The sequence below is a fragment of the Gobius niger genome (genome assembly GCF_951799975.1).
Source record: "Gobius niger genome assembly, chromosome: 9".
Taxonomy (NCBI): Eukaryota; Metazoa; Chordata; class Actinopteri; order Gobiiformes; family Gobiidae; genus Gobius; species Gobius niger.
In genome coordinates this window covers 19,888,632-19,905,922 of record NC_136860.1, presented here as the reverse complement: position 1 = coordinate 19,905,922, position 17,291 = coordinate 19,888,632, and the positions used below count along the sequence as shown (strand labels likewise).

Here is a 17,291-nt window from a genome sequence, read left to right as displayed (position 1 = left end):
TGGCAGAATCACCTCACCCCAAACAAAAATCTATTGAATATATTAATGTTCAAGACAAATTATTAGTTAAAAATTAATCTTGTCCTTGAGCAATATGAATTTTACAGTAGTAGGTAAAAGTGCTGTAATGACACAACAGTTCATTGTAAACAATATCTTGTCCTTAGAAACTCACCATGTGCTCCACTACGACATACTATGCTCTTTGCATGACTTCCTTTTATTATCCTTCACTATTTCCTGTTCCCTTTTCCATAATCCATGAGGACCAGTGGCATCAACAGCAATGTCCATAACATGATCTGGCACCAACCACTGCAGGAGGAGCAAGAACAGGAAGTCTAGCACTGCCACAAATGCAAAGATGGTTCCCGCCACAGAGCCACAGTGAGTCCTCAATCTATGCATCCGTCTGTCCAGGGGAAGCACTTCCTCCCCTGCCACTCGGTCATACACCTGCAAAGCACAGAGCCACAAATGGTTCAGAAAGAAAAATGGCATGTTAGCACCATACACATCAATATCCTTATCAACAAATGAATTGAGATGACTGTTTATCCTGGCACTGCAGAACTTGAAATATTTTAGTGTTTCCCTAAACTGGTTTATTACTTTCATTCAGTTAAAGTAACGTTATGCTTGACCATATACAGTGACTAAATCCAACCTTTTCAGTCCTCTCTGCCACATTTTGCCAAGTGTAGAGGTTGCGGACACGTGCGTGAACAGAAGCAGGTGAAGGCACAGTTCCAGAGCGCTGTTGTGCAATGACTGACTCCAGACCAGCGCACAGCGAGCGTACAGTGGGTTCACACAGAGTAATGAGGTCCTCAGGCAACACCTCGGGAATGCCTCCAACACGGGTACTCACCACCTTGAAAGCAATTAGAAGCAAAAAGATTACTCAAAAAACACTGGATGTGAAAGGTCCTGCAGATGTAGAAAGAAGAACACCTGTAAAAACACCTTTTTAAATGTAATTTGAAGAACTTGTTTTGTAATAAAAATGTAAGATAATGTAGCTGTGAGTTTTAAGGCCGGCAACACACCTGCAGTCCGCAGCTGGCTCCTTCTACAATGGCCATGCAGAAGGCTTCAGTTAGAGAGGTGTTCAGAAAAATATGACCCTGCACCAGAACCCCTCGAACATCTTTATGCTCCAAAGCTCCTAACAGTCGAACCCTGTAGTTACAATTTACAATGAACTGAATGCTTGGATGAGACAACTGTTATATAAATGTTAAAGTGGAATGTACCTGTCATGTAGTTGATATTTCTCTCTCACTTCCTCCAAAACAATTCTTTTTGGCCCTTCACCTCCAATCAAGAAGTGTAATTCTGGGTATTTAAGACAAAGCTCTGGGATTATTCCACCAAGAAGATCAATACCTGACAGAAAGAAGAGAACAAAATAGTGACAAATTTCAACCACATTTTCAAAAAAATAACTGATTTCAGGCAATTTACTTTTAGCTCACCTTTGCGGTAAACTAGCCGACTTATTACAACAATGGTGATTTTGTCATCCTGGCGCTGAGATGGGTCAGGAGTAAAGTCTGTGGAGTCAACTGCATTGGGAATAACTGACACTATTTCTGGGTCGAGAGTAGCGCGGAGGACCGTGTTCTCCTTACTGGTGTACGACACACACACCGTGTGGTTGGTGTCGCAAAGTGTAATAGTCAAAAGTTTGTTGGTCAGCACCGAACTGATGTCAGCAAAACCAAAGAGTGAGTGGTCAGTGAACACCTGTAATTAAATGTAGGTAAGTTAATGGAACAAAATCCCGATAACATCATGAAGTTACACAATACATACAGTGTTGAGTCCCATTGTCTTAGCATGGAAAAGTGCGTCGTGGCCCATGGCGGAGAAGGAGCTGTGTGAGTGCACGATGGTGATGCGCTCTCGCACAAAGACACAGCGCAGCAGTGGCAGGCTGTGGAAGCAGGTAGTGGCTGTGGACTGGTTGTACATAACCTGCAGTGGAAGGTAGTACACCTTCAGTCCATTGGTCAAGTGTCTGATGCCCTTCCTCCTACCATAGGCGTGGGTGACTATTACCACCTTATGTCCCATAGTGATCAAACACTGGGACAGCTGGTAAATGTGACTTTCCACTCCTCCCATATTTGGATAGAAAAAGTCTGACACCATACAGATGCTGTGTTTCTTTTTGGAGACCTCTGCAGTGGGTCCATGAGAAGGGGCTTTTACAGCTGTTTTTCTTCTTCGCTGCCCCATGCTGGCCTCTATCCAGGTCTGTTTACGCCGAGCACACCTGGTCAGGGAAACATGTTCAGACTATAAAACCATTTCTGTTGTCTTCATGTTCCTCTCTAAACTTACTTTATCATCTTTATCAGTTTACAGCATACACTATATCCACAGGTGTAAGATTATTCTGTATTATATTATGATGAGAAGAGTTATACAATCCTGGCAACACTAACAGATTAACCATTAGCATTAAGGATTAGCAAAATATGTATTAGCAATGGGCCGCGAATGGTCACTAACCGTATTGTTAGTGATAATACTTACCGCGAACATCGGAATAATTCAGCCCCACCACAAAATACCGCTAAAACATAAAACGTCCGTAAATTTCTGAAGTTTTCATGGCCATCCTGATAATCCTGATGCTCAAAAAACACTTCCTGGTTTCTTCGACTTACTCTGTACGGATTGATTTGACACTGGCGCCGCCTACAGGTTCAAACTATGAACAGCAACCTTCGTTTGTAATTTCGTCTCAAGTGATTGCTCCTGTGGTACTTTGTGATTATATATGTACATTATCAAACTTTTTATTATAACATCTCCAGACAAACTTACTATAACTTCAAAGGGCATTCAAAGACTATGCTGTAACAGGATATAATGATATGATGAAGGACTTGTGGGATAAGTCTGACCACACAATCATACCCTGTAGAAAAAAAAAAGTTGGCCAAGGAAGGAATGTGTAAGTTAGAAATTCATTCTGTTGCAATAAACACCACACCAAAACTCTTGCCCACATGACAGGGGGAGTTTGCCAATTTAATTAAATATCATTGACTGCCCCTCAAACATTAGGCAACACAACCAGTGTGTGTTGAGTAGGGCATATATATCTTATAATAGGGTCAAACTTTACAAATAGCCAAGGGAGGGTGATTTTCCATATCAAAAACCAGGACACAATAGGAATTGTTGGCGGGAGCTAAAAAGTGACTTACCCCCCATAGGTTGAATGGTAAGGTAAGATAACATACATAAAATAAGATAACCCTATATTGATCTCACTATGGAGAAATTCACTTGTTAAATCAGCTCTCAAGAAACACTCAGGGTGTGCACGTTTGAGCTTTTTCTATTGGTGGAAGCTTTGTGTTTGGTGCACACATGGCCAAAAGTTAGCAAGTTTCAAGTAAAAAAAAAAAACCTGCTGCTTTTGGCATGGCACTGGTGAAAAACTGGAACAACTGGGACAGAGCTTGTATAAAACTGGGACAAATCTATTCCCAGTTAACCCTCATAAGTTTCATCATGCTTGTGTGTAATGACATATAAAGCATTCTATTCTATTCTATTCTATTCTATTCTATTCTATTCTATTCTATCCTGTCAATGGTTTTGGAGAAATCCAAGGGGACATGGGACAGACAGAGGCTTCAAATCTGGGACTGTCCGGGGTAAACTGAGGCATCTGGCCACCCCAAGCCACGGCCAGGGGGCTTCAGCCTGGGGATAGTAACTCGTGAACCGCAAAACATGAGTTCCCAAAATCAGCTGGTTTGTCGCACAGTTTATCAGTCTGTATTGGTACATTAACATGTCTACAAGAACACACATTTAATTAATAGTAACTGTCCCCTGCATACCCAGTTCATCACTGTCAGTCAGGGAGTTTGATGATGTTTAAGGCTCCAGAAATAGCTTTTATTATCAGTTTAAATGGGTGTCATCACAATAAAACCTTTTTAGAAACTATCAAAAGCTGTTCAAAGATGATGATGCTGTGTTACCAATGCCTTCTGCTTCAAAAATGTAAATCCAGCAGACTCTCTCCGCCCCCACTCGATCCAACTCATCCCTCTGCCTCACACCGTCATCAGGAGCGAACAGGGAGGGATCAGTGAGGACCGTGAGTGGGATTTCACCCAGTGTCGACACAGTATCGCTGGAATCCGTTTTCTCCCTATAGTGCTGAGATATAAACACATTGGGAAGACTGTTGTGGATATTAGGAGGACAGAATGGAGGAGTACACGGCGTTCCTGGTGTTGCTGCTGGCGACCTTGACGTTTTCATCCGAGGTGAGTCTATCAGGCAAAAAATCTCAGCCAGAATGCTCATCCCAAACCTGAGCATCATGCCTTTCTTAATTTATGAGCAGATTACGGACACAGCCTTAAGATTCGTAACCTTCATCAGTGTTCAGTATTATTATTATAGGGTTGCGCCAGCGCTAGTTCGCTAAAACGCTAGCTGTAACTAATCCGGTATTACAAACACCACGTTTACGAGCCAGTGAAACGAGTGAACCATGACAGTCTCTCCTCCTGTGCGCACAGATATCCACGTGTGTGCTATTACATTTTACTTAGTTGAAATTAATATATTATGAGCAAATTCTTCGCGTCAGCAAAGCTCCCCGGGCCTACCATTAGGTGTCAGTGATTGACAATTTGCTAAATCCAACGTGCACTTCATACGTCGGTTTTTATCACGTTTTCCTCCCCGTTTTATGATTTAAAGTTGCGTTTTTTCCCCCCCTGTCACAATTTAAGTTTGTTTTAAACTGATTGTTTGCTGTGGCTAACAATAATAGCCGTGTTAGCTCTGGAAATGTAGCAAACATGGCACGCAAACTCTCAACTGGCCAAAATGATGTCAGATCACAGAACGTTTTTTTTTTGTTGAATCACGTCCACGTTCACCGGGCGAACACGTCTTTTTGGTTAACTTTAAGCACGTCTAAGCTATAGTGTTGTTAATGTTTAATTACTGTAAAACTGCGCGGCTGTCCCGTTAGTCGGTCCAGCGCCGCAGCTGTAGTAGGGCGGTGATAAAAGCTGCTGAGGAGAATGGAAACGGTGCAGCCAACACAACCAAGATGGCGCCTGCGGTCTGCTAACTGCTGGATGAGAGAGAAAAGCAAAACAAGCTGGAGATGACAGTGAAAAGAAAGTTCACGGCATCTAAAAAAAAAAAGCGGCGTCTGTGTCTAACCACCTCAACAGGATGATTCATACTTCTTTCAATGCAAGTGCTAGTCACAAAATGATGCTGCCAAAGAGCTGTGTAAAGAATATGACATAGACTGCAGTCAAAAATAGTGCGCTCCTGAAAAACGAAAGACACCTGACATGTCTCCTCATTATAAGACCAATGGAAATGGCAAGAGCAGGAATTCCTTCCGTGGTTACCTAAATAACAGTGCTGCATTCCTTCTTCTGTAATAGATGTAACATTCTACCTTAGTCAGGCACTACCTTAGCTAAAATTCCACAGTTACCATGGAGATCCGCCATCTTTGCAGCTTTTAGCATACATTTCCATTTACTAACATTTAAAACAGTATAAGAAGTGGAGAATATAGTCGTGGAACAACTCCGTTAGCTGCTGAGTTACTGCTGGTAAATACATCTAATACACTGTGGTGTCCAAGTGTTTCAATGTGAACAATAACTCCGGTATTTTAACTTTTAAAATCTCCATTGGTTTACAATAGAAATCGGGAAATTCCACAGTTACCATGGAGATCCGCCATCTTTGCAGCTGTTAGCATACTTTTCCATAGACTAACATTAGCTAAAAACAGTATAAAAAGTGGAGAATATAGTCGTGGAACAACTCTATTAACTCCGGTATTTTAACTTTTAAAATCTCCATTAGTTTACAATTGCTGCTAATCCCATAATGCTTAGCGATATGACATCACATTCCCGAACTCTATTGCTGCTAATACCATAATGCTTAGCGATATGACGTGACATTCCCGAACTCTATTGCTGCTAATACCATAATGCTTAGCGATATGACGTGACATTCCTGAACTCTATTCATATTCCTATGTGTTTTTGTCTAGGTCCCTGTCGATGACTCGGTGGGTTTGCTCACTGAGCCTCAGGTGGCTATGTTTTGTGGGAAGCTCAACATGCACATCAATGTTCAGAGTGGTAAATGGGAATCTGACCCCTCTGGCACTAAGAGCTGCATTGGCACAAAGGAGGGCATCCTGCAGTACTGCCAAGAGGTACGAAAAGAGCAGCAATATGTGTGAAAATAGGGAGAAATAAATAGTGATGCTGTATCCCTCATGTATTTTTTTTTTAGGTTTACCCAGAGCTGCAGATCACCAATGTGGTGGAGGCCAACCAGCCCATCAGCATTCAGAACTGGTGCAAGAAAGGTCGCAAACAGTGCCGTAGTCACACTCACATTGTGGTGCCGTATCGCTGCCTGGGTAACATTTTTATAATGCTCCATATCATGGTCCAGAATACAGTAAGTGTGAACTGAAGGACCTTATTGAGATGCGTCATGTGTTTCAGTTGGTGAGTTTGTAAGTGATGCCCTGCTGGTTCCTGACAAGTGCAAGTTCCTCCATCAGGAGCGTATGGATCAGTGTGAGAGCCACCTGCACTGGCACACTGTGGCCAAAGAGGTGAGGAGGGAGATGCACACATGTATTCGTAATAATACTTATATTATACTGATAATCTAGTGTATTTTATTAGCCAATATTTAGTATTAGATATAAAGATCACTGTTGAGTTGACCTTTTTTTAGATGTTAATAACAAAAATAACCATTATAATATCAAAACGATAAAAAGATGCTCACTGGTGCATTGTGTTTTGCTTGAGTGAGTACATAACACCATCATATTGCAAGCCAAAAATGAATAATGTCTTTTGGATGTAGTCTTGTGGAGACCGCTCGATGTATCTCAATGACTTTGGGATGCTGTTGCCGTGTGGTATCGACCGTTTCCGCGGAGTGGAGTTTGTGTGCTGCCCAGCAGAGGCTGAACCTCAGGCTGACAACACGGACACTGAAGGCGAAGAGTCAGACGTCTGGTGGGGAGGAGCTGAGACAGAGTATGGACATTTGTCAGCATTGATTTAGTTGTAAAACTGAGTTGTTCATCGTTATGTGCACTCTGTCTGCAGTGAGATGCTTCCTGCCGATGCTGAGCCTGCTGCCACTGAGGACGATGAAGACGAAGATGAGGAGGCATATGAAAGAGACGCCAATGGAGACATAATCGACGAGGATGAAAACGCGGAGGATGAGGAGGACATCACTGATGACCATTACAGTGATGAGCCCAATTTGAATATCGCCTTGACAACCACGACCACCACCACCACTGAATCAGTTGAGGAAGTTGTTAGAGGTAAGATAGAAGACTATCCTTCATCTTATATTTGTTTTTTGTTCCTTATTCAACCATATAATAATACATGTCAGTGTTTCCTTTATTTTAATGTTACACGTGTTTTGCTGCGTGTGTGTACGTATCACAGCTGTGTGTTGGGCACGAGCCGACTCAGGCCCGTGTGACGACATGCTGGAGCGCTGGTACTTCGAGCCTGAGAAAGGCCTGTGTGCTCCTTTCTTGTTTGGGGGCTGTGGGGGCAACAGGAATAACTTTGGGTCTGAGGAGTACTGCTTTGCTGTCTGCAGCAGTTCGCGTAAGTCCAAGCCCTGGAGCCGCTATCTCCAGTATCAGTAACAGCATCACTTTTGGGCTGCCCAAACTATCTCTTGGCTGTTTATGCTCCTAACTCCTAACCCTCAAAGAATCACTCTGGCGATGTCTTATGAGGTAGTATTCTTGTATTTATTTCTCAATGTTGTTAAGATAGATAAAAAGGCCACCAGAGGTGGGTAAAATTTGACTTACCCACAATAATCAGAGTCCAATAAATCAATACAGCTGGACATTTCTTTACATAAACGCCGGATGGTTCGCCATTTAACATATTTTCCCTCGAGCCAAAGTTTTTGACTGGATTCCCAAAGAATAGCAATGTGGTTAGTGACATACTGCGCATACTGCACAGGTATTATACATTTCTCGAAATATAGCAGTTTATGTCAAGAGTGGTACCGGGGGCGGCATGGTGGCGCGGCGGGTGGCGCTTGTGCTTCACAGCAACAGCAAGAAGGTCCCAGGTTTGATCCTCACATGGGGTCTTTCTGTGTGGAGTTTGCATGTTCTCCCCATGTCTGCGTAAGTTTTCTCCGGGTACTCCAGTGTCTCCTACTACTAAAACATGTACAATAGTCCAGGATGAATGATGTCTGTACATGAATGAATGGTGGTGGTCAGAGGGACCGTTGCTTACCACAGATGTGTGCAGTCGCGCTTCTGTCAGCTCACCCCAGGGGAAACTGGAGCTACAGTTCATTCGTAGCTTACCAGCACCGTGTGTGGAGTGAATGAAAAATCCCCTAAAACTGTGTGTTGTGCTGTGGGTGACTTATGTCACGTGAAAAGTGCTATACAAATAAACTTCCATTCCAAGAAATACCAGGCTGTATCAATGTATCAGCTTATTTGTCGTTCTTGTTACTTAAACACACTCCAATCTCATAATAATACAGTTGTTAAGAAAAATGGAAACGCTAGCCTTTGATTACATTTTTGCCTAATTACCTAAGAGTCAATGGAAAAATAAGAATCCACCCTGCCGCTGTGTTTCTGCATGCATTTTGTTGTCTGCATGGCTTGTAGTGTAACCTGTCAGTAACACTGTCTTATCTGACCTAGTGTTGATACCTGTATTTGCACATATTCAAGCTGCACCTGCCCTGATCTTGACTCTGCACATTTAATCTTATCTCCATACACCCACACTAAACAAAAATGGATAAGTGGACATCTCTGGGAACTAATCACATCTCGTTTCTTTTCTTTGTTAACAAACATGTATTTCGTGCTTTTATCAGACGTTTTACAAACAAGAATGTGTTTTTTGTCTGTGTATACTTCAATTATATGAATGTTTTTATTTCAGTCATGTAATCTGTTTTTTCAGTGCCCACGATGGCTCCCAGCCCCCCAGATGCTGTCGATCGGTACCTCGAAGCTCCTGGCGATGACAATGAGCATGCTGATTTCCAGAAGGCCAAGGAAAGTCTGGAAGCTAAACACCGGGATAAAATGTCCCAGGTATCTGCATTTGAGCAAATGTCATTTACAACAAACCAAAATGATAACTCTAATAATGTAGTTTTGTATATAAATGAAACACATTTCTTTGATTAGGTGATGAGGGAATGGGAAGAAGCTGAGAGACAGGCCAAGAACCTTCCTCGTGCTGACAAAAAGGCTGTCATACAGGTAAAAATATAACACCCCCCCAATGATTCCATCTACAATGGTACAAATTCTGAACTGTGGTGTTTTTGCAGCACTTCCAGGAGAAGGTGGAAACCCTGGAGCAGGAGGCAGCAGGAGAGAGGCAGCAGCTGGTGGAAACACACATGGCTCGAGTGGAGGCTCTGCTCAACAGCCGCCGGCGTCTCGCTCTGGAAAACTACCTCAGTGCTTTACAGGCTTCCCCTCCACGGGTACAATTACACACATCAGTAATATTGGCAGAATAAGATAAGATTACAATATGACAATGTGACTGATACCGAGTCTTAACTGAGTTCTACAATCCTGTGTCCCCCAGCCACGGCAAGTCTTGAGCTTGTTAAAGAAGTACATCAGGGCTGAGCAGAAAGACAGACAACACACTTTGAAACATTATGAGCATGTTCGCACTGTTGATCCCAAAAAGGCTGCCCAAATTCAACCACAGGTAAAACGGTTATGATACATAGAGGTCTACAATGAAATGCTCGTTTACGAACTTCTTAACCATGCCCTTTTTATGCATCTTAGGTTTTGACTCACCTTCGTGTGATTGATGAAAGAATGAATCAGTCTTTGGGCCTGCTTTACAAAGTACCTAATGTTGCCAATGAGATCCACAACCAAGTTTGTACGTTGTTTTTTTGTGTGATTGTGTACGTTGATTCACTGACATTAACTGACCATAAAAAGAAACACAGAGACACAAAACAATACACAAGTCTTTCTTCACAACACATATTATTTCCTTTTCTCTATTCTGATAACTTGTTGTTCACTCCGCATATGTATGTATGTACTTACTTGTGGCAGTTCCAGTAAAGGACCTGCCTCATTAAGTTAAGTTAAGAGTAAATGAAGGTGGTACAGCTGGTGAAGCTGATGGCATGCAGCATCAGCATGGCTGCTGTAGAACACAGTGAACATCACATTGCAGGGTTTTTTAATCCACATCACCCTATTTGAACCTTTATGTGCATCATGCTGTAGCCTACTCACTCCACCTTCTCTTTCAGCTGTTATAGTGCAGCGAGTTCAGGCGGAGCTGTCTCAGCAAGTCTCTTCCCTGCAGAGCGATGGGCGGGTGAGTCAAGTCACACCCACTGACTGTATGCACACAGCCTGTTCTGTATAAACTGTAATTAACTCTATAATTAGAATCATCTTTACGGTTCAACATTACCAGACAGGGTGCACATGAAGTTGCAAAATGAAAACAGCGCACTTTAAAACAACAAGAACCAATCTGGAGCCTGTGGCCGCAGCAGTCTGAGAAATGATGTCAAGACTTTCGCACTTTGGTTCCGGGTCTCTGTCTGTGGGGCAAATTTAGTTTGAGCTTTCAGTCCTCTCTTGCTCTATTTTTCAGGTGGATGGCAGAATCAGCTACGGCAATGATGCTCTGATGCCGGACCAGGCTTACAGCTCTGCTCCTATGGATCCAGGCCTGGATGGACTGGGCTTTATTCATCCTGAGAGTTTTAACCAGCCCAACACCGAAAACCATGGTAATACCTTTCAGCTGTTGGTTTAAAGAATGAAAATCCAATCAAAAAATCTGATCATTTAAGTTCTCTTTAGTTGAGCCTGTTGATGCCCGTCCTATTCCAGACAGAGGACTTCCCACACGGCCAGGTGAGTCTGTCTACTCCGTATTCTCTCGTTATTCTTCTGTGTGTTAACTCTTATCTACATGTGTTGATTTTAGTGTCTGCTTTGAAACCAGAGGAGATGCCGGAGGTGCGTCTTGACACTGAAGAAAGGAATGCTGGTTATGAAGTTCATCACCAAAAACTGGTAACAAAATAATAACTAATTAATTGTTTTTGTGTTGTTTGCAAGTTTTAAATACCTTACGTTGTTTTATTTTGAAACAGGTATTTTTTGCTGAGGATGTTGGATCCAACAAGGGTGCCATCATTGGTTTGATGGTTGGAGGGGTTGTTATTGCGACCATTATTGTTATTACTTTGGTGATGCTGCGTAAGAAACAGTATACATCAATTCACCACGGCGTAATTGAGGTAATGCGTTTAGTTTACCATTTTATAAAGTAATTATATGTAAGCATTTTTATATATTGGCTTATTAATTGCAGGTTGATGCAGCTGTCACTCCAGAGGAGCGCCATCTTGCCAAGATGCAACAGAATGGCTATGAAAACCCCACCTACAAATTCTTTGAGCAGATGCAGAGTTAAAAGTCCAGTCTCATCACAAATCCTCCAATCTTAAGGGTCTGTTCCACTCTTTTTTTGCTCCAATATAGTAAACGCTGGCTTGGATGAAGAGTTTTAAATGCTACATTAAACGATTGTGATGGAGGTAGACTGAGCCATAGGAAATAGACATGGCACAACTCCATTTTTATCCCTGAAGTGTGTAAATATGAATCAGCATGCATAACTTGGTAGCAGTTGGTCTAATAAAACGTGACCTGCATTCCTCAGCTAATCACAACAGAAATTTTATATTACGTTGCGCATATTTAAATACACTCTATTTAAAGTATTTATACGAAGCCTACTGCAGGCAGAAATTGATTATTAAAACAAGAAAATGGCGAGTACTTGTGAGTCTCGTGGCATCTGTGAGAAGACAGGTGCTCACTGGCAGATGGAAATCTTTTGGCTTTCCTATTGAATTTTCTGTTCCCTGCTTATTGTTTGCTAAAAGTGAAGTTGACAGCACCAAGAATTTCCAATTTTTCCAAGAAAATAAAAAATGTTTAAAATTAAATGTGATCAAAGTGTGTAAAACTTTAAGATAATGTTTATTGATTTTATTGTTAATATATAAAGACAGAGACTATCTGTAATTATGTCATGCATGGCAAAATCAATGACAGGTTCAGTATACTTTACGCTGGGACCTCAAGCGTCCTTTTATGAGATACTATATAGCAGGACTGTACATTTTCTGTGTCTTTTTTGTGATATGTGATATGAAGAAAATAATGTTTAGAAATTGGTCTGCATTGTTGTGACAGACTTGCTTTAAATGAATATTGGCTCTTTAAGCTATTTTCCATGCTTCTCTTTGTTTTAGCTGCATGGGCTAAAGTTCTATGTGTAATATATGACGTGTAAGCGTATCCGATGAAGATGATTGTGTTACTCTTGCGTTCTATGCACTCTTATTTTAGATAATTATCGCCTTTATGCTGTCCCTCATGCCATTATCCTCAGATGTGATCGATTAGCAAGAGAGGACTGAAAAGCTTTGTAAAGACTATGATAGAACATTTATCATTCCACTTTATTCTATTGTTTTCTGACTGTAAATATTTGGATGAAGTCGTTTTATTACTTTATCTGTTTCGTTTTTACATGTGCTTTGTGTGTCCATTATATCTGTTCATTACGTTGTCTTAAGCTGTCAGCAATATTGTACAGTACGTCACTTTGATTGCGGTGAAGATTTGGATTTTTTTTCTGCTCTTTTATGCATCATGTTATGTCCATCTCCAAATCTTGGTCATAATATATTTTTCTACATTTGCAGTGTATAAATGTTATGTGTCTTGTATGAATAACTGTTCTGTGTCAACATCAGACACAGCCCACCTTGTCATAGTCACCTTCTCTATATTATCTCAGATCGTTTTTGTAAACACGAATGTTACATGCATATTGCATCGATGGAATACAACACATATCACCTCTACACACCTAATCGACACGTGTATAGGCACTAAAGTTTATCAAGTGAATGTTAAGATTTGTATAAATGCTCTCACCTGACCCCTTTGAAAGCTTGTTCTCCAAACCATTTGCTTCAAGTAAGAAAGACTTTATACACTAATACACCATGAATAAAAATTTTGAATGTACATAAGTACTGGCTTCTTTAATTAACAATGCATGAAAATGAATCACAAAAAAACACATTTAAAGCTTTCTACTTTATTTCTCCAATGGACAAAAAGTCCAACAACTTTGGGAGCATTACCTAAATAAAATACAAAAGAGGTCCTCTGTAAATGGAAAATATGAAAATACACTTGCCGTTGTGGCTATCAAAAACATGGAGTACCAGTATATACAGTGATTTAAAAAAAAAAACAAATAACAAAACAAAAACAAAAGCCAATACATTATACCAAGCTTCTCCCAGTCACACATTCAAGCATCAGGTCACAGGCACACTAAAGCTCCTCAAACTCACAAACTGATTCTACATCTCTTGATTAGCGTTACAGACAAACTTGACAAATTTGATTCACTAGAGGTTCTCAATCCATTTTGACCACGTGATCACCAATATAAAAGCGCTTTTTCAGTCATTATTTGGATGTTTTGTCTTGCTGCATGGTGTACAGCACCAGTTTTAGCTGTCCTTGTCTAGTGTTGTGGCCAAGGTGACGGTCGTTATGGGCTGACCAATCCCATGCATCTGCATCCGTGCCATTTTCTTCTGCTCACACTCCGTCACAAGACCATTGAGCTCTGCAGCACTGTAGCCAATTAGAGTCCTCAGGTCACACACAAACTTGTAGACAAAGCGCTTTCCCTGAACCTTGCTGATCATATCGCCGTCATAATAATACCTGGAAGACAAATAAATGCAAACAGGCCGTAAATACACTGGCAATAACTTAAAACAGATTGTATAATTAAACTGCAACACCCAACCAACCTCAGCGCTCGGCTCAGCTTCTCATAGTTCATCGTTGGCTTGTTCTTGCGCTGTCCCCATTTCTGTGCCACAAGTTCAGGCTGGTTCAGTTTGAACTCTCCTTCATCGCCAACCCAAGATATGCAGTCTCTAGCATCTTTGTCTGTCAGCAACTCCAGTAAAAACTGCCACAGCTGAATCTGGCCATTGTTACCTTATAAAATAAAAAAATATTATAATTTTACCCATAATTGTGTGGTGCTTGACAAATGTGACATGTTTAGGTAAAGCACCTGTGCGATTGCCAGGAGAGCTGCGCTCTTCTCCAGAAATTCGAGGTGTTCTTGGGCCACGGTTTTGCTTCAACACCTTAATTGTAGTTGGTGTGCTTACTTGAGCTGGTATAATTTGGACAGCTGTAGGTAGAGAAATTTTTTTATCAAAAAGTTAGCTACAATCTTCCCCTTCTGTCACAAGTAACCATAAAAACAAAGCTCACGTTGATCGATAGTGACAGTAGCATCACTCCCAGTTTGGTCCTGACTGGCCAGCACATCTACAACAAACCCACATTTATAAATCATCATCAACAGATGGGGCAGGGACACATTGTTTCTCATGAGTGTTTTATGGAATCCTTACATTTTCGTAGGAGTTCAAGGTGGCTCCAGAGAATCTCTCCACTGGGCACTTTCTGAAGGAACTCCTCTTGGCTAAAATTACAGAGCTCTCGACCAGGAATGTGAAGGCTGCCTATCTCCATCTCATCAATGTTAAACTCCTTCATTACCCACACAGCCCAGTGGATCACCTGGTCCGCAGTCCACAGGACAGGATCTATATAGACACAGTATTACACAATAACACTAATGCCAATATAGCTTGACGTCCTAATACTTCAAATACAATACATACAAATAGGACTTACCATATGGTATACCGAGTCGAACCTGTTCTTTTCTGTACCCTTCAAGAGCTGCAGCCCAGCGAGTCACCTGCTCTGAAGTCTCATCAGAAAGAGCAGAGCGCTCCACAGCAATGAGCTGTCCTTCTTCCACTAATGTACCCTCCTCTCCCGCAGCATCAGGGTCAATCACTACTTCTACCGTTTCTACTGGCTTCACAATCTCCAAAATGTTCAGCTTTTCCTCACCTGAAAATAACACAGCATTAATGCACATGAAAGGGATGAGGCAGTGATTCTCAAACTGTGGTACCACTGGTGGGAGGCAGTTTCTTTGTTTATTTTGTAGTAAATGTTATTATATTTCGTCCTGTTGGGCAAGCCCCTTGTTTAGAGCTATGTCAGACATAATTTAATCCGATTTTAGACCAAGTTTAGGTCTGGTGATCTACTTTTGCTGGTCTTTTTCTATTCTTTATACAAATGTGTAGTCTTGGATGGGTGTGACGCACAGGCAGATAAACCAAACAGCGAAACCGATGGTTCATACAACATGGCTCTTTACCACATTAACATGAAAAAATAACTACTAAAAGTACACTGAAGATCGAGAAACTGTGCCTTATTCAGCCCACTTGAGGTCATGTTTGTGTACACACTATTCTACAACTAAGTTAAGCATTAAGACCATTACCAGGTTTAGCTATAATCTGGAGACTGAGTTGCACTGTGCCATCAGTTTTAACTCCTTGATCAAACAGGCTATGATCAGGATGCAGCTGGAAAACACAAAACGTACATACATTTAATAAATACCAAATGATTAAAACAAAAATACAGAAATACAACATTTACCTGAATATCCTGCAAGCAGATGTCATATGTATCCAAGGAAATTTGGACTCGAGGTTCAAGAAGCTTCTTCAAATTACCGATGGGTTCGTTAATATCAATGTCTTGTTGGATTAAATCGGATGCTGTGATAGTTTGCTCTTCCATGCTACACATCACGGACAAAACATAAATACATACTTGGACTCAAATTATAATTTAGACTTATTTTAACATGTATATTTTACCCTTCTTCAAGGCATGTTTGTTTGTCCTGTCCGTCAATCTCAATCTCAATCATCTCTTCTGGTTCACCTTTAGACATTTTGCTTGAGACAGGCGAGGCAAGCTATACAACAAGAAAAGGAAACATTTAAATTAAGATTTCTACTGTACATTGAAAACAACATGCGGCTATTAATTCAAAACATTTAATTTCTTATGTTTTGATGTATATAAATCTTCATACATAAATCCAAATTATGCATTTTTGTTGTTGTATTATTTTATTTTAAACAAAAGAAGCCAAATAGTGGTAGTTGCTTTCTGGGACGTTTGTCTACCAGGCCTTTCTGAGCCAGGACTTCTCATTGGTGGAAAAGGGAGACTTCAATGTCTGCTCTAAAGCTAATGTTGGCTAACTCGACAGCGAGGCTTGGGCGTCTCGAGGCCAAATGCTAGGCCATTCAATACCTGAACGATTTATCTAAATATGTAGGATCTTTATTTTAAGAATCAATTAATTTAGTCATTTTTTTGACAAGATTGCTGTGAAGATGGTTAGAAGTGGAGCAAACATTAGCTAAAACGATCTGCTACAGCGGGGCGAGGCAACCCATTGCATAAGCACGAGTCCTCCACTCGTAGGGGATGGATTGTCACTAAATAATGAGAACATTGTTGTTCATAAATCCAGCAAAGGCCATCAAAGTACACTTTAACGCTACTCGTAGAAAACTTTTGAAACGGAAATAGAATAAACGGAAACAAAACAGCATAGGGCGAATGGAAAGGAGCCGGAAATCCTGGCTAAGGTTTACAACGCGGTGAGACTTCCGAGAAGGGCTACGACAAATACTACCACGATGAGTTCGTAGAGACTACAGCATTATAATATTAACAAACTACACCGAGAATAACCAGATAAATACAACTACGACCATGAGTATGGACCTGTATGTAGAATGCATCCACTTAAAACGGACACGTCCTGTAATACAACAGGATCGGGGTAACAGCGGCTATTTAATGTCAGGAGCTAGCTTAACTAGTTGAACTTTGGAGATTGCTTTTGGTATTTATCTTTACCTTTAACACCGAACGGCGAGACGTGAACTGTGCTCCTCCACCTCAACAACACTGTGTAACGTTAGTCTAAGCGCGTCGTCTCAGCTCGGGGGAGACTCCAGCATGGCCGGGGCTTGTTGACGCCGAGTGCTGCCTCTGGCTGTGGGGAAATAAACCAGAGCTAGCTTAGCATAGCCACACAGATGCAAAATAGCGGGAAGAATGCAAACATGACAATTGAGCTATTTCATTAATATTCATCGGTCAGAATCTGTAAAGTGCATTCGCC

The 17,291-nt window shown here is 41.2% G+C and overlaps 3 protein-coding genes across 4 annotated transcripts; 1 reads left to right on the top strand and 2 right to left on the bottom strand.

Annotated features, from left to right (window-relative positions):
• Positions 1-119: 119 nt before the first annotated feature.
• On the bottom strand, positions 120-2,707 carry piga (phosphatidylinositol glycan anchor biosynthesis, class A). Its single transcript, XM_079562766.1, has 7 exons — positions 2,545-2,707; positions 1,819-2,281; positions 1,479-1,749; positions 1,257-1,389; positions 1,050-1,182; positions 668-874; positions 120-456 (listed from the first exon to the last, which is right to left on the bottom strand). Exons 2-7 carry the CDS (start codon positions 2,242-2,244, stop codon positions 187-189), a joined length of 1,440 nt encoding a protein of 479 aa, XP_079418892.1. The 5' UTR covers positions 2,245-2,281; positions 2,545-2,707; the 3' UTR covers positions 120-186.
• A 1,353-nt stretch (positions 2,708-4,060) lies between these two features.
• appb (amyloid beta (A4) precursor protein b) lies at positions 4,061-12,041 on the top strand. Of its 2 annotated transcripts, XM_079562525.1 has the most exons (18): positions 4,061-4,304; positions 6,080-6,247; positions 6,328-6,457; positions 6,546-6,658; positions 6,919-7,094; positions 7,167-7,393; positions 7,524-7,691; positions 9,042-9,175; positions 9,272-9,346; positions 9,418-9,576; positions 9,684-9,812; positions 9,896-9,995; positions 10,381-10,448; positions 10,734-10,872; positions 10,946-10,999; positions 11,073-11,161; positions 11,242-11,388; positions 11,463-12,041. In XM_079562525.1, the coding sequence occupies exons 1-18, from the start codon at positions 4,245-4,247 to the stop codon at positions 11,562-11,564; spliced, it is 2,238 nt and encodes a 745-aa protein (XP_079418651.1). In that variant the 5' UTR covers positions 4,061-4,244; the 3' UTR covers positions 11,565-12,041. The 2 variants fall into 2 exon arrangements, with proteins under 2 accessions (XP_079418651.1, XP_079418652.1); XM_079562526.1 differs by lacking the exon at positions 7,524-7,691 and having other exon boundaries at positions 4,064-4,304.
• Positions 12,042-13,554: 1,513 nt separating this feature from the next.
• gabpa (GA binding protein transcription factor subunit alpha) lies at positions 13,555-17,041 on the bottom strand. The gene is made up of 10 exons (XM_079563245.1): positions 17,024-17,041; positions 15,964-16,064; positions 15,740-15,884; positions 15,579-15,663; positions 14,909-15,133; positions 14,623-14,817; positions 14,480-14,536; positions 14,274-14,396; positions 14,002-14,194; positions 13,555-13,912 (listed from the first exon to the last, which is right to left on the bottom strand). The coding sequence occupies exons 2-10, from the start codon at positions 16,038-16,040 to the stop codon at positions 13,693-13,695; spliced, it is 1,320 nt and encodes a 439-aa protein (XP_079419371.1). The 5' UTR covers positions 16,041-16,064; positions 17,024-17,041; the 3' UTR covers positions 13,555-13,692.
• Positions 17,042-17,291: the final 250 nt, after the last annotated feature.